Source organism: Salmo salar, chromosome 19 (assembly GCF_965601325.2).
Source record: "Salmo salar chromosome 19, fSalSal1, whole genome shotgun sequence".
Lineage (NCBI taxonomy): Eukaryota > Metazoa > Chordata > Actinopteri > Salmoniformes > Salmonidae > Salmo > Salmo salar.
In genome coordinates this window covers 66,384,299-66,411,980 of record NC_138309.1, presented here as the reverse complement: position 1 = coordinate 66,411,980, position 27,682 = coordinate 66,384,299, and the positions used below count along the sequence as shown (strand labels likewise).

Here is a 27,682-nt window from a genome sequence, read left to right as displayed (position 1 = left end):
TAATTGGGGAGAACGGGCTTGTGGTAATAGCTGGAGCAGAATAGGTGGAATGGTATCAACTGCTCGGCCTCCGACCGCAAGGCACTACAGAGGGTAGTGCGTACGGCCCAGCACATCACTGGGGGCAAGCTTCCTGCCATCCAGGACTTCTATACAGTACCAGGCGGTGTCAGAGGAAGGCCCTAAAAATGGTCAAAGACTCCAGGCACCCTAGTCATAGACTGTTCTCTCTGCTACCGCACGGCAAGCGGTACCGGAGCGCCAAGTCTAGGTCCAAGAGGCTTCTAAACAGCTTCTACCCCCAAGCCATAAGACTCCTGAACACCTAATCAAATGGCTACCCAGAATATTTTCATTGCGCCCCCCCCCCCCCCCCCCTTTTACACCACTGCTACTCTCTGTTGTTATCATCTATGCATAGTCACTTTAATAACTCTACCTACATGCACATATTAGCTCAACTAACCGGTGCCCCCGCACATTGACCCCTTGTATATTGTCTCGCTATTGTTATTTTACTGCTGCTCTTTAATTACTTGTTACTTTTATTTCTAATTCATATTTTTTTTAAACGGCATTGTTGGTTAGGGGCTCGTAAGTAAGCATTTCACTGTAAGGACTACACCTGTTGTATTCGGCGCATGTGACTAATAAAACTTGATTCGATTTGAAATACATCAAACACATGGTTTCCATGTGTTTGATGCCATTCCATTCGCTCTGTTCCAGCCATTATTATGAGCCGTCCTCCCCTCGGCAGCCTCCACTGGTTAGTACCCATATTTGGGGTTGACGGCTACGGCACGGGGCCGGACAAAGCAGTAGGTGGCGTTAGGCCCCATGCAGCCACTCAGCAACTTCTTCTGGAAACGACCATCCAGCTCTGACACGTGGAGAGAGCCGTAGTACCCGTCTACCCAGTAGAGCTTCCTTTGGGATACACACACATAAACATACAAGAATGACTATGGGCATATGCATAGATACAATATCATACAGTGGCAAGAAAAAATATGTGAACCCTTTGGAATTACCTGGATTTCTGCATAAATTAGTCATAAAATTTGATCTGATCTTCGTCTAAGTCACAACCATAGATAAACACAGTGTGCTTAAACTAATAACACACAAATTATTGTATTTTTCTTGTCTATATTGAATACATCATTTAAAATGTCACAGTGTAGGTTGGAAAAAGTATGTGAACCCCTAGGCTAATGACTTCAGGAGTCAGGAGTCCACTAACCTGGAGTCCAATCAATGAGATGAGATCGGAGATGTTGGTTAGAGCTGCCCTGCCATATAAAAAACACTCACAAAATTTGAGTTTGCTATTCACAAGAAGCATTGACTGATGTGAACCATGCATTGAACAAAAGAGATCTCAAAAGACCTAAGATTAAGAATTGTTGACTTGCATAAAGCTGAAACTGGTTACATAAATATCTCTAAAAACTTTAATGTTCATCAGTCCATGGTAAAACAAATGATCAATAAATGGAGAAAGTTCAGCACTGTTGCTACTCTTCCTAGGAGTGGCCGTCCCGCAAAGATGACTGCAAGAGCACAGCACAGAATGCTCAATGAGGTTAAGAAGAATCCAAGAGTGTCAGCTAAAGACTTACAGAAATCTCTGGAACATGCTAACATCTCTGTTGACGAGTCTACTATACGTAAAAAATTAAACAAGTATGGTGTTCATGGGAGGACACCACGGAAGAAGCCACTGCTGTCCAGAAAAAACATTGCTGCACGTTTGAAGTTCGCAAAAGAGCACCTGGATGTTCCACAGCGCTACTGGCAAAATATTCTGTGGACAGATGAAACTAAAGTTGAGTTGTTTGGAAGGAACACACAACACTACGTGTGGAGAAAAAAAAGGCACAGCACAGCAACATCAAAACCTCATCCCAACTGTAAAATATGGTGGAGGGAGCATCAGGGTTTGGGGGTGCTTTGCTGTCTCAGGGCCTGGACAGCTTGCTATCATCGACGGAAAAATTAATTCCCAAGTTTATCAAGACATTTTGCAGGAGAATGTAAGGCTATCTGTCCGCCAATTGAAGCTCAACAGAAGTTGGGTGATGCAACAGGACAACGACAAAAAACACAGAAGTAAATGAACAACAGAATGGCTTCAACAGAAGAAAATACGCCTTCTGGAGTGGCCCAGTAAGAGTCCTGACCTCAACCCGATTGAGATGCTGTGGCATGAGCTCAAGAGATTGGTTCACACCAGACATCCCAAGAAAATCCAAAATTCCTCCTGACTGTTGTGCAGTTCTGATCCGCAGCTATAGAAAATGTTTGGTTGAGGTTATTGCTGCAAAAAGGAGGGTCGGCCAGTTATTAAATCCAAGAGTTCACATACTTTTTCCACCCTGCACTGTGAATGTTTACACAGTGTGTTCAGTAAAGACATGAAAACGTATAATTGTTTTTGTGTCATTAGTTTAAGCAGACTGTGTTTGTCTATTGTTGTGGCCTAGATGAAGAACAGATCAAATTTTATGACAAATGTATGCAGAAATCGAGGTAATTCCAAAGGGTTCACATACTTTTTCTTGCCACTGTATATACAGACCTACATATAATTGTAAGGAGATACAAATGTGTCATTATAAGCCAACTGTAGGCTCTAATCAAAATGTGAATTGTGAGACAGATTTATTAAGCTTTGAACACAACACATATTGCATCGTGAAATTATTCACACAGTTTTCCCCTCACCTGTCCTTTGCAATTGAGGTGACGGAGATAAAGGAAACTGCGTCGCCATGAGGCAAATGATTTTAAAATTACAATCAAGCTCTGATGCCCCTCCCCCTTCACTCACCTGCCAACCCAATCCACCGCCAGCCCCTCGGCCCCTACCACGTTGTTATCCACTATCGTCTCCCTCTCACTGCCGTCGAATCGCATCCTCTCAATCCGCACCATTCCCGCATCCAACCAGTACAGCCTCTTTTCATAATGGTCAAAATCCAGCGCCACCACATTCGACAGCCCTTGCAGAACCACGCTCAGCTGCGAACCATCAGTTGTCAAATTACGAATGTAATAGCGATTACTGTACAGCAGATAAGGGGCGATGGCGCTGTTCTGGCGGCACGTACGCCCGTCTGGCTCACGCACGTAGCCCGGGGCGCATTTGCAGTGGAAGGAGCCGGCGGAGTTCTCGCAGATCTGGCTACAGACGGCGGGCGTGTCGCGGCACTCGTCCAGGTCTGCGCACGCCTTACCATCAGGCATGAGGTGGTAGCCGGCATTACACGAGCAGTAGTAACCTGTCAGGGTGTCAGTGCAGACCTGGGCACACTTGTGGACCGATGGATCTTGGCATTCGTTAATTCCTGCACAGAGTAGAGAGGGAAGGAGATAGAGGTAGGATGAGTTCGAGTGGCTGTAAGATCAGTCTAGGAATCCAAATCAAAGTTCTCTTTTCCTACTCTAAATTCTAATGTTCTTACTGCAAATACTAATTTCCTACTCCACACACTTACAGTATTTCCTACTCCAAATACAGTGTACGTCTTGAAATATCATAGATTTAGTGTGGTTACATTCGCATACCTATTGTACAACTGCCACAACCTCCATTCACTCAACGAAAAGAAATCCATCCCTTCCCCATTGTGTTACATCCTTCGCTGTACGAGAGATCTTACCGCATCCCTTCTCGTCACTGTTATCCGAGCAGTCCTTCTGCGAGTTGCAGACCTTGTGGGTGTCAATACACTCGCCCGACTTGCACAAGTACTCTCCCGGGGCACAGGTAGGCTGGGGGGTGCTGCACATGCCTTCTGCCTCGTCAGACAAGTCCAGACAGTCGGCCTCGCCATCGCAGGTAAAGGTGGCTGGGATGCAGGCGCCGTTTTGGCAGGTGAACTGGTAGCTGGTGCAGGTGTCGTAGGAACAGCCCAACTCGTCGCTGCCGTCCCCGCAGTCGTTGACTCGGTCACAGCTAACAGGAGGGGAGGTAAACAATGGGTTATGAAGTCTTTGTGTAAGTACCCCTACTCTTCAATGTACGAGAGAGAGAGAGACACTCAACAAAAATACAGTGCATCCGGAAAGTATTCAGACCCCTTGACTTTTTCCATATTTTGTTACATTACAGCCTTATTCTAAAACAGATGAAAAGAAATTATAATTCTACACAATACCCCATAACTATTCAGACACTTTGCTATGAAACTCAAAACTGAGATGCATCCTCAGATGCATCCTGTTTTCATTGATCATCCTTAAGATCTTTCTGCAACTTGATTGGAGTCCACCTGTGGTAAATTCAATTGATTGTCCATGATTTGGAAAGGCACACACCTGTCTATAAGGTCCTACAGTTAACAGTGCTTGTCAGAGCAAAAACAAAGCCATGAGGTCGAATGAATTGTCAGTAGAGCTCCGAGACAGGATTGTGTTGAGTCACAGATCTGGGGAAGGGTACTAAAACATTTCTGCAGCATTGAAGGTCCCCAAGAACACAGTAGCTTCCATCATTCTTAAATGGAAGAAGATTGGAACCACCAAGACTCTTCCTAGAGCTGGCCGCCTGGCCAAACTGAGCAATCGGGGGAGAAGGGCCTTGGTCAGGGAGGTGACCAAGAACCAAATGGTCACTCTGACAGAGCTCCAGAGTTCCTCTGTGGAGATGGGAGAACCTTCCAGAAGGACAACCATCTTTGCAACACTCCACTAAATCAGGCCTTTATGGTTGAGTGGCCCTCACCTGCTAGTACACTTGAACTGAATCACTAAGATCTGCCCATTATTGTGCTGTCTAGGCTTGGGCGGTGTACCGTATAACAAGCTATTTGGAAATAGCAACGGGATAGTTTTTTAATACCGTCAATACCGTTGAAACAATTTCTTTGAAGTTTTTCAATAAATTGTAATATTTGTAGCTACTGTTTAAGTAAATACCTGCAGTCAAGTTGTGCAATATGTTAGGAGATAAAGAATATTGGGTTCTTCATTTCACCCATGACATGATTTTACATTATGAAGCTTACCATAGTTTCCCTGAACAGTTGAGCCAGATTGTAACTAGCACAACAGGAGAAAGCAGGAGCAGGTGAGTCCAGCTTTGTATTAACAGGGGTCGCGTTTTATATTAAAAGTCAAGTGTTTTTTTTGCAACTATAGGTTTCTTTTACAGAAAATATACTGCTCAAAAAAATAAAGGGAACACTTAAACAACACATCCTAGATCTGAATGAAAGAAATAATCTTATTAAATACTTTTTTCTTTACATAGTTGAATGTGCTGACAACAAAATCACACAAAAATAAATCAATGGAAATCCAACTTATCAACCCATGGAGGTCTGGATTTGGAGTCACACTCAAAATTAAAGTGGAAAACCACACTACAGGCTGATCCAACTTTGATGTAATGTCCTTAAAACAAGTCAAAATGAGTCTCAGTAGTGTGTGTGGCCTCCACGTGCCTGTATGACCTCCCTACAACGCCTGGGCATGCTCCTGATGAGGTGGCGGATGGTCTCCTGAGGGATCTCCTCCCAGACCTGGACTAAAGCATCCGCCAACTCCTGGAGAGTCTGTGGTGCAACGTGGCGTTGGTGGATGGAGCGAGACATGATGTCCCAGATGTGCTCAATTGGATTCAGGTCTGGGGAACGGGCGGGCCAGTCCATAGCATCAATGCCTTCCTCTTGCAGGAACTGCTGACACACTCCAGCCACATGAGGTCTAGCATTGTCTTGCATTAGGAGGAACCCAGGGCCAACCACACCAGCATATGGTCTCACAAGGGGTGTGAGGATCTCATCTCGGTATCTAATGGCAGTCAGGCTACCTCTGGCGAGCACATGGAGGGCTGTGCGGCCCCCCAAAGAAATGCCACCCCACACCATGACTGACCCACCGCCAAACCGGTCATGCTGGAAGATGTTGCAGGCAGCAGAATGTTCTCCACGGCATCTCCAGACTCTGTCACGTCTGTCACGTGCTCAGTGTGAACCTGCTTTCATCTGTGAAGAGCACAGGGCGCCAGTGGCGAATTTGCCAATCTTGGTGTTCTCTGGCAAATGCCAAATGGCACCCCCTTGTGTACCAAGCCGGTAATACCGTAAATCCTGGGATGAGAGGACGACGGTATGAAAATCTGCATACTGCACAACCCTAGTGCTGTCCGGTCAGAACATGATGTTGAGGCCCATGCCCCACACACAGACACAGACACAGCTGATTCCATTAGAAGTTATTTATATTGTTGTGTGGTTTTAAGAAGGGAAACAATACAATAATTAGTATCCATTAGTGTCCACGCTTTAAAACTCTTAAAGTATGGCCAAGTTAATAATTATGCTGTGGATTATACACTGAGGTATTTCTAACATGTATTAACTCAGGGAGCTGAATATTTATACAACGACTATTTTAGTTATTTCATTTCTATTAACATCAAATCAAATGTTATTTGTCACATGCGCACAAGTACAACAGCTATTGTAGACCTTACCGTGAAATGCTTACTTACCAGCCCTTAACCAACATAACAAGGCTATATACAATGTATATGCACATGTATATGCACATGTATATGCACATTGTACAAGGCTATATACAATGTGCAGGGGTACAGGTTAGTCGAGGTAATTTGTAAAGGGACTATGCATAGATAATAGACAGCAAGTAGCAGCAGTGTAAAAACAAAGGGGGGGGGGGGGGTTCAATGTAAATAGTCCGGGTGGCTATTTGATTATATGTGCAGCAGTCTTATGGCTTTGGGGTAGAAGCTGTTAAGGAGCCTTTTGGTCCTAGACTTGGTGCTCTGGTACTGCTTGCCGTACGGTAGCAGAGAAAACAATCTATGACTTGAGTGACTGGAGTCTTTGACAATTTTTGGGGCCTTCCTCTGACACTGCCTAGTATATACATACAGTTGAAGTCGAAAGTTTACATACACCTTAGCCAAATATATTTAAACTCAGTTTTTCACAATTCCTGACCTTTAATCCTAGTAAAAATTCCCCGTCTTAGGTCAGTTAGGATCACCACTTTATTTTAAATTGAGAGAATTATTTATTTCAGCTTTTAGTTCTTTCATCACATTCCCAGTGGGTCAGAAGTTTACATACACTCAATTAGTATTTGGTAGCATTGCCTTTAAATTGTTTAACTTGTGTCAAACGTTTCACGTAGCCTTCCACAAGCTTCCCACAATAAGTTAGGTAAATTTTGGCCCATTCCTCCTGACCTAGCTGGTGTAACTGAGTCAGGTTTGTAGGCCTCCTTACTCGCACACACTTTTTCAGTTCTGCCCACACATTTTCTATGGGATTGAGGTCAGGGCTTTGTGATGGCCACTCTAATACCTTGACTTTGTTGTCCTTAAGCCATTTTGCCACAACTTTGGAAGTATGCTTGGGGTCATTGTCCATTTGGAAGACCCATTTGCGACCAAGCTTTAACTTCCTGACTGATGACTTGAGATGTTGCTTCACTATATCCACATACTTTTCCTCCCCCATGATGCCATCTATTTTGTGAAGTGCACCAGTCCCTCCTGCAACATAGAACTCCCACAACATGATGCTGCCACCCCTGTGCTTTACGGTTGGGATGGTGTTCTTCAGCTTGCAAGCATCCAACTTTTCCTCCAAACATAACGATGGTCATTATGGCCAAACAGGTCTATTTTTGTATCATCATACCAGAGGACATTTCTCCAAAAAGTTCGATCTTTGTCCCCATGTGCAGTTGCAAACCGTAGTTTTGCTTTTTTATGGCGGGTTTTGAGCAGTGGCTTCTTCCTTGCTGAGCGGCTTTCAGGTTATGTCGATATAGGACTTGTTTTACTGTGGATATAGATACTTTTGTACCCGTTTCCTCCAGCATCTTCACAAGGTCCTTTGCTGCTGTTCTGGGATTTATTTGCACTTTTTGCACGAAAGTACATTCGTCTCTAGGAGACAGAACACGTCTCCTTCCTGAGCGGTATGACGGCTGTGTGGTCCCATGGTGTTTATACTTGCGTACTATTGTTTGTACAGATGAACGTGGTACCTTCAGGTGTTTGGAAATTGCTCCCAAGGATGAACCAGACTTGTGGAGGTCTACAATTTTTTTTCTGAGGTCCTGGATGATTTCATTTCATTTTCCCATGATGTCAAGCAAAGAGGCACTGAGATTGAAGGTAGGCCTTGAAATACATCCACAGGTACAGCTCCAATTGACTCAAATGAAGTCAATTAGCCTATCAGAAGCTTCTAAAGCCATGACATCATTTTCTGGAATTTTCCAAGCTGTTTAAAGGCACAGTCAACATAGTGTATGTAAACTTCTTACCCACTGGAATTGTGATCCAGTGAATTATAAGTGAAATAATCTGTCTGTAAACAATTGTTGAAAAAATGACTTGTGTCATGCAAAGTAGATGTCCTAACCGACTTGCCAAAACTATAGTTTGTTAACAAGACATTTGTGGAGTGGTTGAAAAACAAGTTTTAATGGCTCTAACCTAAGTGTATGGAAACTTCCGACTTCAACTGTAGTTCCTGGATGTCAGGAAGCTTGGCCCCAGTGATGTACAGTGATCCCGAGCAGTTGCCATACCAAGAGGTGATGTAACCGGCCAGGATGCTCTCGATGGTGCAGCTGTAGAACTTTAAGGATCTAGGGACCCATGCCAAATCTTTTCAGTCTCCTGAGGGGGAAAAGGTGTTGTCGTGCCCTCTTCACAACTGTCTTGGTGTGTTTGGACCATGTTAGTTTGTTGGTGATGTGGACACCAAGGAATTTGAAACTCGACCCGCTCCACTTCAGCCCCGTCGATGTTAATGGGGGCCTGTTCGGCCCTCCTTTTCCTGTAGTCCACGATCAGCTCCTTTGTCTTGCTCATGTTGAGGGAGAGGTTGTTGTCCTGGCACCACACTGCCAGGTCTCTGATCTCCTCCCTATAGGCTTTCATCGTTGTCAGTGATCAGGCCTACCACCATTGTGTCATCAGCAAATTTAATGATGGTGTTGGAGTTGTGCTTGGCCATGCAGTCATGGGTGAACAGGGGGTACAGGAGGCGACTAAGTACGCACCCCTGACTGGCCCCAGTGTTGAGGATCAGCATGGCAGATGTGTTGTTGCCTATCCTTACCACCTGGGGGCGGCCTGTCAGAAAGTCCAGGATCCAGTTGCAGAGGGAGGTGTTCAGTCCAAGGGTCCTTAGCTTAGTGATGAGCTTTGAGGGAACTATAGTGTTGAATGCTGAGTTGTAGTCAATGAACAGCATTCTCACATAGGTGTTCCTTTTGTCCAGGTGGGAAAGGGCAGTGTGAAGCTATACATATTGCAGATATAAATATATTTCTGCGGTAGCATGCATATAATATAAACATATTGCAGCGGGGGCATGCAAGTAATACAAAACATTGCTAATACTTACTAATGAGTAGGCGAGTCGGACTCAATAAACACACTTGTAGCAATGAATAAAGATACTAGACGAAGTAGCATGCACTGGGCAGGGTACATACAAATTAACTGGAGCTAGCATTAACACGAGACCTAGCAAACAACACTGCAACTTCTTACTTGCAAACGTATCTACGCAGTTACAGTACACTGCACAATAAGGTACCATAACTTACTACTATTGCACCCCCTATTAGCACAATAACATTCCCAACACACACTTGTCAATGGACGCTTCAGTTAGGAAACAGCATGTCCAAAGGTCCGTCTGCAACACAAAACGTGCTTGTTCTCAGGATGGTATATGCCGGGCACTAACGTGAAGTGATAGGAGGCGGAGCCCTAAAGTGCGTCCAAGCGCCCTGATTGGTTGGGATGAATAAGTGATTTTTAGATTTGAAGGCCAATCAGATTGAGAGGGCTGGCCATTTTTACACATATACAGAGGCAAATTTGCACAAAACACACACGTTTGTTTTACTACGCTTGTGGGGACCAAACAATTGATTCCCATTCAAAATCCTATTTTCCCTAACTCTAATTCTTACCCTAACCCTAATTGTAACACTAACCCCTAAGCCTAACATAGCCTTTTTCCTTGTGGGGACTGGCGAAATGTCCCCACTTTTCAGAATTGTCCTTATTTTTACAGTATATGACTGACACACACACAAACTCACCGGAAGGGGATGAGGATACACAGGCCATTGGCGCAGGTGAACTCATTCATGTGGCAGGTGCGGTTGGGGCAGTTTTGAAGCTCATCAGCTGCGTCGGCACAGTCCTTCTCCCCATCACACACATAGCTCAGGGGGATACAGCGCGGGTGGCCAGGACGCCATGGAGGGGGGCAGGTGAACTGATGAGAAGCGCATGTCCGCTCTCCTGAAATGGGAGAGGTAAGTAAAGATGCACACACAATATTCTGAAGACCATTTGTCTTGCGCCAGTCAGTCAGAGTTGAAACAAACCCCAAATGAAACATCAGAAGCATTGTGAAGCAAAACACATGGCTCTCTTTGCTGAACTGTCTTTTTACGCTTTAAGAATATTTCAAATGTTTTTACGCACTGTGAAGCATCTCTGAAGCATACACAATTGTTACAAAAATGATTGCTTTCATTTCCTGCCTCCGTGACATGCTTCTGGTGTAGCACCCTCATTATAAGTTGATAGACCAATAGTGTCACACTTATGTGTTGTTTGTGGTGTGTAGATTCTGAGTTACAATGCCTTCGGGAAGTGTTCAGACCCCTTGACTTTTTCCACATTTTGTTACGTTACAGCCTTATTCTAAAATGGATTAAATAAATAATCCTCAGCAATCTACACACAATACCCCGTAATGACAAAGTGAAAACAGGTTTATAGAAATGTTTTCAATTTTATTTCATTTTCCTTATTTACATAAGTATTCTTTGCTATGAGACTTGAAATTGAGCTCAGGTGCATCCTGTTTCTATTTATCATCCTTGAGATGCTTTTACAACTTGATTGGAGTCCACCTGTGGTAAATTCAATTGATTGGACATGATTTAAAAAGGCACACACCTATCTATATAAGGTCCCACAGTTGACAGCGCCAGAGCAAAAACCAAGCCATCAGGTCAAAGGAATTGTCCGTAGAGCGCAGAGACAGGATTGTGTCGAGGCACAGATCTGAGGAAGGATACCAAAAATGTCTGCAGCATTGAAGGTCCAAGAACACAGTGGCCTCTATCATTATTAAATGGAAGAAGTATGGAACCACCAAGACTCTTTCCAGAACTGGCCAGCTGGCCAAACTAAGCAATCGAGGGAGAAGGGCCTTGGTCAGGGAGGTGACCAAGAACCCAATGGTCACGGAAAGCGCTCTAGAGTTCCTCTGTAGAGATGGGAGAACCTTCCAGAAGGACAACCATCTCTGATGCACTCCACCAATCAGGCCTTTATGGTAGAGTGGCCAGACGGAAACCTCTACTCAGTAAAAGTAACGACAGCCCGCTTGGAGTTTGCCAAAAGGCACCTAATGGACTCTCAGACCATGAGAAAAAAGGTTATCTGGTCTGATGAAACCAAGATTGAACTCTTTGGCCTGAATGCCAAGCGTCACATCTGGAGGAAACCTGGCACCATCCCTACGGTGAAGCACAGTGGTGGCAGCATCATGCTGTGGGGATGTTTTTCAGCAGCAGGGACTGGGAGTCTAGTCAGGAAAGATGAATGTAGCAAAGTACAGAGCGATCCTTGATGAAAACCTGCTCCAGAGCGCTCAGGACCTCAGACTGGGGCAAAGGTTCACCTTCCAACAGGACAACAACCCTAAGCACACAGCCAAGACAAAGCAAGAGTGGCTTCGGGACAAGTCTCTGAATGTTCTTGAGTGGCCCAGCCAGAGCCCGGACTTAAACCTGATCGAACATTTTTGGAAAGACCTGAAAATAGCTGTGCAGCGACGCTCCCCATCCAACTTGATCTGCAGAGAAGAATGGGAGAAACTCCCCAAATACAGGTGTGCCAAGCTTGTAGCGTCATACCCAAGAAGACTTGCGGCTGTAATCGCTGCCAAAGGTGCTTCAACAAAGTACAGAGTAAAGGGTCTGAATCCTTTTTTTATTTAAAAAAAATTAGCAAAAATTCTAAAAACCTGTTTTTGCTTTGTCATTATGGGGTATTTTGTGTAGATTGTTCAGAGGGAAAAAAAATCAATAATACATTTTAGAATAAGGCTGTAACCTAACAAAATGTGGAAAAAGTAAAGGGTTCTGTATACTGTAATGTCTCACCACATTGGAGTTCCAGTGCCTCGTCACTATTGTCCCAACAGTCGTTGTTGCCGTCACACGTCAGTGACATGGGGATACAGTTGCCGTTGGTGCATGTGAACTGGTCAGGGTGACAGGTGTTTATTTGGTCCTCTGGAGGAAAGAGAGAGAGAGGGGGACAATTTAACAGCTATTGTTTTCACTACATTGTTGAATATTCAGATAGACATACGTTACATCAAACAAATATGCCTCACTGTCTTGTAGAATAATGAATCAATACAGTTTTACAAAATTACATTATTTGCAACATTCCGCAAAGTTTGCCTTCTGGAATGTGGCCATGATCTAGGGTGCACCGTTGCAAAACATTTTGAAATGGGAAACGAACGTTTGACTTTTTTATTGGAAAAGTCCAGGTTAATCTCTCCCTGTTTCAGTCTGTTTTCTTGCCTTTGGTGCCTGAACATGGCCCAGGTTCGGTAGTACTCACGGCAGGAGGGGGGCTCATCGGTCCCGTCGACACAGTCTCTGACCCAGTCACACACCCAGTAGCTGGGGATACACTTCCCCTCGTCACAACGGAACTGGTCCGGTGAGCACGTCCGGCCTGCTGTAACACATAGACACACGGCACAGTATATAGTGAACAGACTGTGGAGAGTGACGTAACACTGAAAAAACATACATGTGCAAACAAGTCAGGGGTAAAAAGATAACTACCTTGTCCAAAACCACATCAGGTACAGGAATGATATACAGTGTACAAAACATTAGGAACACCTTAATATTAAGTTGCACGCTCTTTTGCCCTCGGAACAGCCTCAATTCGGGGCATGGACCCTACAAGGTGTCGAAAGCATTCCACAGGGATGCTGGCCCATGTTGACTCCAATGCGTCCCACAGTTATGTCAAGTTGGCTGGATGTCCTTTGGGTGACGGACTATTCTTGATACACAGGAAACTGTTGAGCGTGGAAAACCCAGCAGCGTTGCATCTCTTCACACACTCAAACCGGTGGGCCTGGCACCTACTACCATATCCTGTTCAAAGGCACTTAAATATTTTGTCTTGCCCATTCACCCTCTGAATCCATGTCTCAATTGTCTCAAGGCTTAAAAATCCTTCTTTAACCTGTCTCCTCCCCTTCATTTACACTGATTGAAGTGGATTTAACAAGTGACATCAATAAGGGATCATAGCTTTCACCTGGATTCACCTGGTCGGTCTAAGTCATGGAAAGAGGATGCACACTCAGTGTATAAAACAAAACACACATCATAGCTAGACTTACCACAGAACAAAGGGTTCTCGTCACTGTTGTCCCCACAGTTGTTGTAACCGTCGCACAGTTGGCTAGCGTAGATACAGATGTTGGTGCTGTCACACTTGGTTTGTCCGGAGGGACACGTTCTGGGCGCTACGGGAACAGAGTAAAGTAGAAAAGGTTTCAGTGTGTTAAAGGCAGATTCAACGATATGACGTTACAATAAGTAGCGGGGTAACTTCTGACATAAGCAAAGAGAGTTTGAATAAAGAGGTCAAACTTTACTTATGTCACACAGCTAATATGTTGCTGGACAGGTGAACTCCTAAGCACATGCGCAGATGCGTAACAGTATCTATGGACTAGTGCATTCTCTTTTTTTGTCACTCTTGCTAATATCTTTGTTTTGACTCTACTTAAATCAACTCTATTCACAGCAGTTATCACTCACGACAGTTGATCTCGTCTGAGGTGTCGTTGTCGCGGCAGTCATTGTAGCCGTCGCAGACGAAGGCGGCGGAGATGCAGCGTCCATTGGTGCAAGTGAACTCGGTGGCGGAGGCACAAGTGGGGAACGGGCAGCCCAGCTCGTCACTGTTGTCGCCGCAGTCATTCGTGTAGTCACAAACGTAGGACAGGGCCACACAGCGGCCGTTGTCACAAGTGAAGTCCTGGGCCGAGCACTTGTGGAAGGCTGAGAGGGAAAGTAAGAGAGGGTGAGCACAACTGGTTTCTCTTGAAGTTTCTTCCGTGCCATTGTGCTTTTCAAAGCAAAACGTATTTGTCACATGCAGGTGAACACAACACCTTACAGCGAAATTCTTACTTACAAGCCCTTAACCAACAATGCAGTTAAAAAATACCTAAAAAAAATAAGAATAAGAAATAAAAGTCACAAATAATTAAAGATCAGCAGTAAAATAACAATAGCAAGGCTATATACAGCGGGTACCGGTACAGAGTCAATGTGCGGGGACACCGGTTAGTCTTTGGGGTCTACTGAGGTTACTGTAAAGCACTTTGTGACAATTGATCTAAACAGGGCTTTATAAATACATTTGATTGATTGATTGATTGATTGAGCAAGTGTGGAAATCTATGGGGGAAATACCAATAATGATGGAGTCTTTTTAACAAGGTTGCTAGGTGCAGGGAAATGACAGTACAGGGAGCACACTTGAGCTATAAAACATTTGACATGACTGCTGAGTTTGAAATATTCCAAACTTAAGAGCATTTGGCTTTGCTGTTGCTGGGTCTTGACTAAAATGGCGGCAAAAAAACGACTGAGGTAAATACACTCACCACACACTCTCTCCAGCTCGTCTGAGTTGTCCTGGCAGTCACTGTAGCCGTCACACTTCAAACGCACTGAGATACAGCCACCGTTCAGACAGGTGAACTGCTCGGGCTGACAACGGTTACCGTTGTCATGGATACAGTCCCTGCCATTGTTGGCCAAATACCAGTTACCCGATACAGGACACTGACACTCTGGACCAGACGGACCTACAGGAGGAGAGATATGTTGTCACAGTTAGGGGTGATAGACTGACACTCCGAACCAGAGGGACCTATAGGCAGAGGGAACCATCATCAGGGTCAGGGGTGATAGACATTGGCATGATGGACATTAGTAGATGTTGCTTTAGTTGCTCAATATTATTGTGAGTAAGTGTGTGACTACCCACTGGGAACAAACTGGTTGATTCAACTTTGTTTCAATTTAGTTTGTCAACTTATTGTGATGTGGAAAAAAAGTTAGCAATGTACACTTGTTTTGAGGGTAACATTTAAACCACAGGATTATGTCATTATGGTAACAAAATGTCAACATGGACAAACCTTGAATTTGTTGAATTTATAGCTCTAAAACAACATCAGACCACTTACAAGTGGTGTAAATACTTAAGTAAAAATACTTTAAAGTACTACTTAAGTCGTTTTTTTTGGGTATCTGTACTTTACTATTTATATCTATGACAACATTTACTTTTACTCCACTACATTCCTAAAGACAATGTACTTTTTACTCCATACATTTTCCCTGACACCCAAAGTCCTCGTTACATTTTGAACGCTTAACAGCGTGTTCTTAACCAACTTGCCTAGTTAAATAAAGGTTAAATAAAAAATACATTAAAAAATAAGGAACAGGAAAATGGTTTCTGTTTGTCTGTTGCCAGTTTGTCATGTCCCACCAGCGTGTTCCCTGTGCACTAGTTTTTCCCTAATCTTCCCGGTGCTGACCTTTCTGCCTGTCCTGTCTCTGATTTGGATTACAACTCTTTGCCTGCCTTGACCTACTGATTGCCTGCAGTCCTGTTTCTGCCTGACTATGATTTGGATTATGACTCTTTGCCTGCCTTACCTTTTGCCTGCCACTTGTACTGTAATAAACACAGAGACTCGTACTATCCGCCTCCTGTCTGGATCTAGGTTCTTAGCCTGAGCCGTAATAACTAAACACAAATGCTTCATTTGTAAATGTGCCCCTGACAATCTGTAAATTATAAAAACAAGAACATTGTGCTGTCTAGTTTGCCTAATATAATGAATTTTAAACATATTTAAAATCAAATATTTTAAGACTTTTACTCAAGTAGTATTTTACTGGGTGACTTTCACTTTTGAGTCATTTTCTATTTAGGTATCTTTACTTTTACTCAAGTATGGCAATTTGTTACTTTTCCACCACTGCCACTATCAAAGAATATATAAATAGGCTGGGCTGTACTGGAGAATTGATCTATCTACAGCTAGCCTTTGGTCTCCCATTCAGGGTTTTAACCCAGACCTCCTTAGCTATGATATTTGTCACTGACTATTACTAGTATGCTATAGTGAGAATGATTGTTGAGCAATCTCCACTTAAAAACGAAATAGATGTACTGCTATCGAAGGGTAGGTTTAACAGAGCATATGAAATGTAACCATACTTTATACCTCAAATATCATCAATGACACTATTTAGGACTATATACCATTTGCAAAGTCATGAACAGCTATTGTTTCAATTCAACCCAGGATTCAACAATAAATAGGCAATGCATAGGAATAGTGTTTCAAGCTCTGGCTAACTTCAAATGTAATGATATTTAGTGAAATTGAATTGTGTTTGGGTGTCAACGCAACAACAAAAAAACATCTACATTTGAAGGAGATATACAGGTAACAGACAAAATAAAGGAAAGACCAACATAAAGTTTCTTAACAAGGAGTTGGGCCACCACGATCCGCCAGAACAGCTTCAATGCGCCTTGGCATACAGTACATTCCGAAAGTATTCAGACCCCTTGACTTTTTCCACATTTTGTTAAGTTACAGCGATATTCTAAAATCAATTTAAAATAACGAATCCTCATCAATCTACACGCAATACCCCATAATAACAAATCAATAAACTGTTTTTTTAGAAATGTTAGCAAATGTATATAAAAAAAACCAGAAATACCTTATATACATAAGTATTCAGATCCTTTGCTATGAGACTTGAAATTGAGCTAAGGCGCATCCTGTTTCCATTGATCATCCTTGAGATCTTTCTACAACTTGATTTGAGTCAACCTGTGGTAAATTAAATTGATTGGACATGATTTGGAAAGGCACACACCTGTCTATATAAGGTCCCACAGTTGACAGCGTCAGAGCAAAAACCAAGCCATGAGGTCGAAGGAATTGTCCGTAGAGCTCCGAGACAGGATTGTGTTGAGACACAGATCTGGGGAAGGATACCAAAACATTTCTGCAGCATTAAAGGACCCCAAGAACACAGTGGCCTCCATCATTCTTAAATGGAAGAAGTTTGGAATCACCAAGACTCTTCCTAGAGCTGGCTGCCCAGCCAAATTGTGCAATCGGGGGAGAAGGGCCTTGGTCAGGGAGGTGACCAAGAACCTGATTGAAGCTCTGTTAGAGCTTCAGAGTTCCTCTGTGGAGATGGGAGAACTTTCCAGAAGGACAACCATCTCTGCAGCACTCCACCAATCAGGCCTTTACGGAAGCCACTCTTCAGGAAAAGGCACATGACAGCCTGCTTGGAGTTTGCCAAAAGGCACCTAAAGGTCTCTCAGAACATGACAAACAAGATTCTCTGGTCTGATGAAACCAAGACTGAGAGGACTGGGAGACTAGTCAGGATCAAGGGAAGGATGAACGGAGCAAAGTACAGAGAGATCCTTGATGAAAACCTGCTCCAGAGCACTCAGGACCTCAGACTGGGGCGAAGGTTCACCTTCTAAGCACACAGCCAAGACAACACAGGAGTGGCTTCGAGACAAGTCTCTAAATGTCCTTGAGTTGCCCAGCCAGAGCCTGGAGTTGAACCCGATTGAACATCTCTGGAGAGACCTGAAAATACCTGTGCAGCAACACTCCCCGTGCAACCTGACAGAGCTTGAGAGGATCTGCAGAGAAAAATGGGAGAAACTCCCCAAATATAGGTGTGCCAAGCTTGTAGCGTCATACCCAAGAAGACTAGATGCTGTAATCACTGCCAAAGGTGCTTCAACAAAGTACTGAGTAAAGGTTCTGAATATTTATGTAAATGTAATATTTCAGTTTTTTTATTTTATTTTTATACATTTTCCAAAATGTCTAAAAGCGTGTTTTTCCTTTGTCATTATGGAGTATTGTGTGTGTATATTGATGATGGGGAAATGTTTTTAAATTCATTTTAGAATAAGGCTGTAACGTAACAAAATGTGGAAAAAGTCAAGCGGTCTGAATACTTTCAGAATGGACTGTAGATTCTACAAGCGTCTGTAACTCTATTGAAGGGATGACACCATTCTTCCACCAGAAATTCCATAATTTAATGTTTTGTTGATGGTGGTGGAAAAACGCTGTCTCAGGTGCCGCTCCAGAATCTCCCTTAAGTGTTCAATTGAGTTGAGATCTGGTGACTGAGATGGCCATGGCATATGATTTACAACGTTTTCATGCTCATCAAACCATTCTGTGACCACTTGTTCCCTGTGGATGGGGGCATTGTCATCCTGGAAGAAACCACTCCCATCAGGATAGAAATGCTTCACCATATGTTGAAGCTGATCGCTCAGAATGGCTGTGTATTTACAGGTGTTTGCCTCTCCCTCTAAGTGGACCTAAACCATGCCAGGAAAATGCACCCCACACCATGACAGCTTAAACAACTCAAATGTTTACTTTATTTTGGCGGTTACCTCTATCTTCTGCTTGGATAGTTCCATATGTGCCATTGTCTGGCCTTAATTCCAGTTTGATTGATATGTTGGATTCGCGTCTCCATCGCAACCAAAAATCTAGCTAAAGAATAGGACTAAATCAAATCAAACTTTATTTAAAGTGCATTTAAAGTTTGATTTAGTCCAATTCTTAAACTTAGATTGTTTTGGTTGAGATGGAGATGTGAATCCAACATGTCAATTATTCATTTGTAGACAAACTGGAATTAAAGCCAGACAGTGGCACAGATGGAACTATCCAAGCAGAAGATAAATCTTCAAATATTGATATTTGGTTGCGTTGACAACCAAACACAATTCATTATCACTTTTGAAATACCGTAAATAGCCTAAAGTTAAGGCTCTCTTACAAACTAATGCAACATTCAACCTTAAAATGGCCTCATCTTGAGGTTACTGTAACTATAAATGTCTTATGTAATCATATAAAGCATGCATGTTCAAGATAGCCGCTTGCCATGCGGTAGCAGAGAGAAGAGTCTGTGGTTTGGGTGGCTGGAGTCATTTACAATTTTTTTGTGCCTTCCACTGACACTGCCTGGTATATAGGTCATAGATGATGTACTGGGCTGTACGCATTATCCTCTGTAGCGCCTTGCGGTCGGATGCCAAGCAGTTGCCATACCAAGTGATTACGCAGCCAGTCAAGATGCTCTCGATGGTGCAGCTGTAGAACTTCTTGAGGATATGAGGGCCCATGCCAAATCCTTTCAGCCTCCTGAGGGGGAAGAGGCATTATCGTGACCTCTTCACGACTTTGTTGGTGTGTTTGGACCATGATAGATCCTTAATGATGTGGACACAGAAGAACTTTAAGCTCTCGACCAGCTCCACTACAGCCCTGTCAATGTGAATGAGGGCGTGCTCGGCCCTCAGTTTTCTGTAGTCCATGATCAGTTTAGGGCGAGGTTGTAGTCCTTCTCCCTAGGGGTTGTCTCATCGTTGTCGGTGATCAGGCCTACCACCATCATGTCGTCGGCAAACTTAATGATGGTGTTGGAGTCGTGCAGGGCCACGCAGTTGTGGGTGAACAGGGAGTACAGAAAGGGACTAAGCACGCACCCCTATGTTGAGGGTCAGCATGGCAGATGTGTTGTTGCCTACCCTCACCACCTGACCTGGGGGTGGCCCATCGGGAAGTCCAGGATCCAGTTGCAGAGGGAGGTGTTCAGTCCCAGGGACCTTAGCTTAGTGATGAACTTTGAGGGCACTATGGTGTGGAATGCTGAGTTGTAGTCAATGAACAGCATTCTCACGTAGGTGTTCCTTTTGTCCAAGTGGGAAAGGGCAGTGTGGACTGCAATAGAGATTGCATCATCTGTGGATCAGTTGGGGCAGTATGTGAATTGGAGTGGGTCCAGGTCGTCGCAGGTCTGTGAAGATCTTCCCAATTGCTGTAATAATCTGTGCAGAATCTCGAACGGCAATGATCACTTGCAACATGTACTTTTAATGTCATCTAAACTGCAATTCAGGTCATTTGATTCTGCTATTAGATGAAGCACAGTGATAGCACATTAAACAAAATATCTGACATTGTATTCCCATTTAAACTTTGCTGTACTTTTAAATGGTTGAAAGCATAGTGATTTGGCTGTCTTTTGGCTGTCTTTTGAGTGGGTGAATATAGGTTGTAATCTCAATGATCAACGTCTCAACCAAATGCTGTATTACGAAATTATACATGTTGAAATAATGTGGTGTGCCCAGTGGGTATTGTTGTTCTCAGACTTTCACCTGAATCATTAATTGATGTCAATGAGAGATGAGAAATTTGAGTTTAGCATGTGGATCTCAAGCCCTGTAAGAACTCCAAGACACTAAAATGAAATGTTTTCTTATTCAAACTCCTGACCTGGCACGCAGACGTGACTACACCCTCCGTTAAACTGCTGACAGGGGCTTGAGCAAGCCTCCTGCTTGGAGCCGGCGAACACGTGGATGTCGTTGGGCCTGTACTGTAGTTCCTGGACCAGGACCGTGAACCCTGACCCGTCGTCCTTCCCGGCACGGTAGACCGCTCGCGTGGTCCAGTCAGTCCAGTATATGTCCTGCTGGAACACGGTCATAGCGTAGGGATACTGGACCCCCCTCATGATCACCTGGCGGCTCTCCCCGGTCAGGGTGGAACGCTCAATCTTATCTCTAATGGTGAGAGGGAGGGGAGTGGGGATGGAGAAAAATAATGGATGGGTGGGTGGGTGAGTGAGTCGGTGGATGGATGGATATATGGATGGAAGGATGAATGGATGGATGGAGAGTTAGAATGCTAAGAGATCATGAGAAATGGGTGCATAGAAAAACAGTGTAGCCTAGTGCTTTTAAATATTTAAGGAAGTGGAGAATTGTTCAACACTTTTCTGGGTAAAAAAAATCTATTGTGTCACAAATGGCACATGATTTGGACTTATTGATTCCACCTCATTTCCAACTAAACGACCAGTTACATTCTAAGAAATGATACGGTCAAATGGTAATTACGTATGAGTTACTTTCTTTCTTTGAGATTCATTCAAATTATGGTACAAAAATGTTTAGTGCTGTACATTACAACACAAAACAAACAACAGCTGAAACATTACAGAATGACACAAATGATCGTGTTCTTACAGGGAAGCGTCGGCCCAGTAGAGCATCCTTTCCTCGTTGTCTATGGAAAGTCCTTTGGGCTGGGACAGACTGGTGCTGATGATGGGCACCCGGAAGTTTCCACCCAGAGTAGCTCTCTCTATCTTAGCAGGGCTCCCCCAGTCAGTCCAGTATAGGTAGCTACAGAGAGTTAGAGAGAAATGTTATCCTAGCATCTTAGCTTAGCCAAGGCCCCTATGAAGGGGCACATTATTTTACTATTTTTAGTTTTGACAACTTTTACTTCACTACCTTCCTAAAGAAAATATGTGCTTTTTACTCATTTTCCCTGACACCCAAAAGTACTCGTTACATTTTGAATGCTTAGCAGGACAGGAAAATTATCTAATTCATACACTTATCAAGAGAACTTTCCTGGTCATCCCTATTGCCTCTGAACTGGTAGACTCACTAAAAACAAATGCTTAGTTTGTAAATTATGTGTTGACCCTGGCTATCTGTAAATAAAAGAACATCGTGTCGTCTGGTTTGCTTAAAACTTCTTATGGATGGTGGCAGTATTGAGCAGCTTGGATGACTGACGTGCCCAGAGTAAACTGCCTGCTACTCACGCCCAGAAACTAAGATATGCATATTATTAGTTGATTTGGATAGAAAACACTCTGAAGTTTCTAAAACGGTTTGAATGATGTCTGTGAGTATAACAGAACTCATATGGCAGGCAAAAACCTGAGAAAAAATCCAAACAGGAAGTGGTCTGTAGTTTTTCAAGCGATTGCCTATCCAAACTACAGTGTCTGTGGGGTCATTTTGCACTTCCTAAGGCTTCCACTAGATGTCAACAGTCTTTAGAACCTTGTTTGAAGCTTCTCCTGAGGTTGAAGTCTTCACCACGCCATCTGTGTGGGTGGACCATTTCAGTTTGTCCGTGATGTGTACGCTGAGGAACTTAAAACTTTCCACCTTCTCCACTACTGTCCCATCGATGTGGATAGGGGGGTGCTCCCTCGGCTGTTTCCTGAAGTCCACGATCATCTCCTTTGTTTTGTTGACATTATTTCCTGACACCACACTCCGAGGGCCCTCACCTCCTCCCTGTAGGCCGTTTCGTCGTTGTTGGTAATCAAGCCTACCACTGCAGTGTCATCTACAAACTTGATGATTGAGTTGGAGGCGTGCATGGCCACGCAGTCATGGGTGAACAGGGAGTACAGGAGAGGGCTGAGAACGCACCCTTGTGGGGCCCCAGTGTTGAGGATCAGCGGGGTGGAGATATATATTTCCTACCCTCACCACCTGGGGGCGGTCCGTCAGAAAGTCCTGGACCCAGTTGCACAGGGCAGGGTCGAGACCCAGGGTCTCGATCTTAATGACGAGTTTGGAGGGTACTATGGTGTTAAATGCTGAGCTATAATCGATGAACCGCATTCTTACATAGGTGTTCCTCTTGTCCAGATGGGTTAGGGTAGTGTGATTGTGACGTCTGTGGACCTATTGGGGCGGTAAGCAAATTGGAGTGGGTCTAGGGTGTCAGGTAGGGTGGAGGTGATATGATCCTTGACTAGTCTCTCAAAGCCTTGCGAGGGTTAACACGTTTAAATGTTTTACTCACGTTGACTGCAGTGAAGGAGAGCCCGCAGGTTTTGGTAGCGGGCCGTGTCAGTGGCACTGTATTGTCCTCAAAGCGAGCAAAGAAGTTTAGTTTGTCTGGGAGCAAGACGTTGGTGTTTGCGATGGGGCTGGTTTTCTTTTTGACTCTATTTTGTCTCTATACTGACGCTTAGCTTGTTTGATTGCCTTGCGGAGGGAATAGCTACACTGTTTGTATTCGGGTCATGTTTCCGGTCACCTTGCCATGATTAAAAGCAGTGGTTTGCGCTTTCAGTTTTGCGCGTATGCTGCCATCAATCCACGGTTTCTGGTTTGGGAAGGTTTTAATAGTCACCGTGGGTACAACATCACTGATGCACTTGCTAATAAACTCGCTCACCGAATCAGCGTATACATCAATGTTGTTGTCTGAGGCTATCCGGAACATATCCCAGTCCACGTGATCGAAGCAATCTTGAAGCGTGGAATCAGATTGGTCGGACCAGCGTTGAGCAGACCTGAGCAGGGGTGTTTCCTCTTTTAGTTTCTGTTTATAGGCTGGGAGCAACAAAATGGAGTCATGGTCAGATTTGCCGAAGAGAGGGCTTTGTATGCGTCGCGGAAGTTAGAGTACAATGATCCAGAATGCTGCCAGCCTGGGTTGCGCATTTGATATGCTGATAAAATTTAGGGAGCCTTGTTTTCAGATTACCTTTGTTAAAATCCCCAGCTACAATAAATGCAGCCTCAGGATATGGGGTTTCCAGTTTGCATAGAGTCCAATGAAGTTCTTTCAGGGCCGTCGAGGTGTCTTCTTGGGGGGGATATACACGGCTGTGATTATAATCGAAGAGAATTCTCTTGGTAGATAATGCGGTCAGCATTTGATTGTAAGGAATTCTAGGTCAGGTGAACAAAAGAACTTGAGTTTCTGTATGTTGTTATGATCACACCACGACTCGTTAATCATAAGGCATACACCCCCACCCTTCTTCTTACCAGACAGATGTTTGATTCTGTCAGCGCAATGTGTGAAGAAACCGGGTGGCTGTACAGACTCTGATAAGGCATCCCGAGTGAGCCATGTTTCCGTGAAACAGAGAATATTACAATCTCTGATGTCTCTCTGGAAAGCAACCCTTGCTCGGATTTCATCTACCTTGTTGTCAAGAGACTGGACATTGGCGAGTAGTATACTCGGGAGCGGTGAGCGATGTGCCCGTCTACGGAGCCTGACCAGAAGACCGCTCTGTCTGCCCCTTCTGCGCCCTGTCATTGTTTTGGGTCGTCTACTGAGATCCGATCTATTGTCCTGGGTGGTGGTCCAAACAGAGGATCCGCTTCGGGAAAGTCGTATTCCTGGTCGTAATGTTGGTAAGTTGATGTTGCTCTTATATCCAATAGTTCATCCCGACTGTATGTAATAAGACTTAAGATTTCCTGGGGTAACAGTGTAAGAAATAATACATAAAAAAACGAAATACTGCATAGTTTCTTAAGAACGCGAAGCGAGGAGGCTATCTCTGTCGGGGCCATACTTGTTTTAGAAAGTGTCTATGACAAATCAGGAGCGGTCGTTTCACTGAGCAGCTATTACAAACACAGGCTGTAAAACAGTGATCACTAAGGTCATTACAGAAAACACCAGATTGATACCCATCAGGAGAGTAGCCTTTTCTGGGTGTTTGGAGTCATACGTTGTTGGATTGATAATAATCTGAGAAAGATTTAGGGAGTCCCATTGGTTTAGGACTTGGTCAGGTGGTTTAAGCATGTCCCAGTTTAGGGCAACTAGCAGGACAAATTCAGACTTAAGGTAAGGGTATAGGAGAGAGCTCAGTGCAGGTAGGGTACAGGCCAGTGCTGATGAAGGACGATAACACCCGGCAACAGTCAAAGAGTTTTTTGGAAGTTTAATGCTTAAAACCAGCAAATCAAATTGTATGAGGAAAGACTTGGTGGAGACAACCGAGCACTGAAGGTGTTCCTTGGTAAAGATTGCCTCTCCCCCGCCTTCGGAGGATCTGTTTTGCCAAAAAAGATTATAACCAGAAAGGTTAACATCAGTGTTCAAAACACTCTTCCTTAACCACGTCTCAATAATGACCTGGATTGGAGCTGTGAACCCATACTTTCAATTGATCCATTTTAGGTAATAAGCTTCTAGTGTTAACATGCAGAAACCCCAGGCTTTTATGAGAGCAGAAATCGGTGAAGCAGATATCAGAGCACAAGTCAGAATTGGGGCTAGCAACAGTAGATGGGCCAGGGTGTACATGCATATTTCCAGATATCATCAGCAGTAATCAAAATAATTGATATTAGCGTTCCAAGAAAATTGTTCGTATCTTGCTCGAAGGACCAATTTGTGGAAAACCTGGATGGGGTTTGTAAAATTAGCGATCAATGTATGCAAACATCTCAATTGGTTTTACCCATAGCAGGGATCCACAATGATGCCAAGAGGGCGGTTGGCATGGGCTATCAAGGAGCGGTTCTGCCCGTCCACCCCCATGGCCTGGACACTTCTGTTGTAGTTGTCGGTGAAGTAAAGGCGCTTGTGAACCCAGTCATAGGCCAGCCCCTGTGGATAATTTAAATCTGAGAGAGAGGAGAGAGAGAGAGAGAGAGAGAGAGAGGAGAGAGAGAGAGAGAGAGAGAGAGAGAGAGAGAGAGAGAGAGGGGAGAGAGAGAGGGGGGGGGTCAGAGTGGGAAAAGGTGAGGATGGAGAAAACCTAAGTCACCAAGGTAACTAATACTGCAACTTATAGATGTTAACAGCTACACTCAATACTGCAACAAGACATTAAAAGGCCCAATGCAGCCGTTTTCGTAAATCAAATCATTTCTGGGTGGAAATTAAGTACCTTACTGTAATAGTTTTCCATTTAAAAATGGTCACAAATAGATTTTTTGCAAAAACAATTTCTCAAGACAGATTTTTGCTAAGACTGTCTGGAAGTAGGAAGGGGGAAACTGAATAGTATCTGTTATTGGCAGAGAGCTTTGGAAAACAAAAACATATTTTGGCATTTCTTTCATTATGCAAATGCATCATACTGGCTGTATTTCTGTATTTTGAAAGTTATATATCTTGAAAACATGATTGCTGACATGCAAAACATTTTTAGACTATATCAACAATGGACTAATGAAACAAATACCAAAATATAGTTTTAACCTAATTTACCATCTGGCTATGTCACCAGTCAAGCCAAAACTCCACCCACGCAAAACTTGCTAGTTAGAAGGTCCTATGTACACTGAACAAAAATATAAACATGTAGTGTTGGTCCTATGTTCATGAGCTGAAATAAAATATCCCCAAAATGTTCCATAAGCATAAAAAAGCTTATTTCCCCCAAAAAACTACACAGCTGTACCTTGTGCTGGGGACAATAAAAGGCCACTCTAAAATGTGCAGTTTTGTCACACAACACAATGCCACAGATGTCTCAAGTTTTGAGTGAGTGTGCAATTGGCATGCTGACTGCAGGAATGTCCACCAGAGCTGTTGCCAGAGAATTTAATGTTCATTTCTCTCCGTCTCCATCGTTGTTTTAGAGAATTTGGCAGTGCGTCTAACTGGGCCTCACAACCACACGCCACATGTAACCACATGTATGGCGTCGTGTGGGTGAGCAGTTTGCTGTTGTCAACGTTGTGAATAGAGAGCCCCATGGTGACAGAGGGGTTATTGTATGGGCAGGCATAAGCTACAGACAATGAACACATTTGCATTTTATCGATGGAAATTTTAATGCAGAGATACCGTGACAAGATCCTGAAGCCAAATGTCGTGCCATTCATCCGCCACCATCACCTCATGTTTCAGCATGATAATGCATGGCCCCATGTTGCAAGGATCTGTACACAATTCCTGATAGCTGAAAATGTCCCAATTCTTCCACGGCCTGCATACTTACCAGACATGTCACCCATTGAGCAGTTTGGGATGCTCTGGATCCCACCAGATACTTACTGGCTTTCTGATCCACACCCCTACCTGATCCACGCCCCAACCTGATCCACGCCCCAACCTGATCCAGACCCTTATCCACTTCCCTACCAGGTATCTGTGACCAACAGATGCATACCTGTATTCCCAGTCATGTGAAATGCATAGATTAGGGCCTAATTTATTTATTTCAATTCACTGATTTCCTTATATGAACTGTAAAATCTTTGAAATTGTTGCATGTCGTATATATTTTTATCCAAATATATTTGTTATCATTTATTTCCCTGAGCCTCCTTTTGCCATTGAAATGCTCAGTCTGATCGCATGGGCGTGTCGATACACATTTCAATATATTTACATACACAGCCCTGATTCGCGGATAGGATCGTCTAGACCAGTGGTCACCGGTCACCTACCTTTTCTGAGTCAAGATCACTTTCTGAGTCAAAACGGAAGCTGAGATCATGACTTAAAAAACGTATTAAGCCTATGCAACATTAACCAATTAAAAACAGTTATGTATCAATCAGGTTTGTGCAGTAGGCTATAGGCCAAATATATTATCACTGCATATTGGCTATGCTTGAATTGCCCTGCCAAATGTTGTTGTCCTTGGGACAATTTTGAAATTATATATATTTTTTAAATTGTATATGATCACACTGGTAATAGACAATTTGTAGTATTACTTGTGAGGCACACCTGAGTGAGCAGAATAATTCACTTTTTTTAATAGACTGATGGCCTGGATAGATAGTCTGAGGGGAGAGAGCAATGGTGAGGCTGCCTCTCACCTGACTCACCGTCCCTTTGCTCTCCCTCCCTCCACAGAGAAAAGGGAACAGTTCTCCAGTTGATGGCGAAAGTCA

The 27,682-nt window shown here is 43.7% G+C and overlaps 1 protein-coding gene across 1 annotated transcript in view; it reads right to left on the bottom strand.

Annotated features, from left to right (window-relative positions):
- Positions 1–27,682, bottom strand: part of lrp2b (low density lipoprotein receptor-related protein 2b) — a 125,649-nt gene that overhangs the window by 42,361 nt on the left and 55,606 nt on the right. The window contains exons 43-54 of the mRNA XM_014158653.3: positions 25,288–25,453; positions 21,284–21,442; positions 20,529–20,818; positions 14,754–14,957; positions 13,900–14,142; positions 13,476–13,601; positions 12,674–12,793; positions 12,202–12,333; positions 10,117–10,321; positions 3,669–3,964; positions 2,837–3,353; positions 778–930 (exon numbers count right to left, since the gene is read on the bottom strand). Coding sequence (XP_014014128.2) covers positions 778–930; positions 2,837–3,353; positions 3,669–3,964; positions 10,117–10,321; positions 12,202–12,333; positions 12,674–12,793; positions 13,476–13,601; positions 13,900–14,142; positions 14,754–14,957; positions 20,529–20,818; positions 21,284–21,442; positions 25,288–25,453 — 2,611 coding nt within the window. The remainder of the gene's footprint in view (positions 1–777; positions 931–2,836; positions 3,354–3,668; positions 3,965–10,116; positions 10,322–12,201; positions 12,334–12,673; positions 12,794–13,475; positions 13,602–13,899; positions 14,143–14,753; positions 14,958–20,528; positions 20,819–21,283; positions 21,443–25,287; positions 25,454–27,682) is intronic.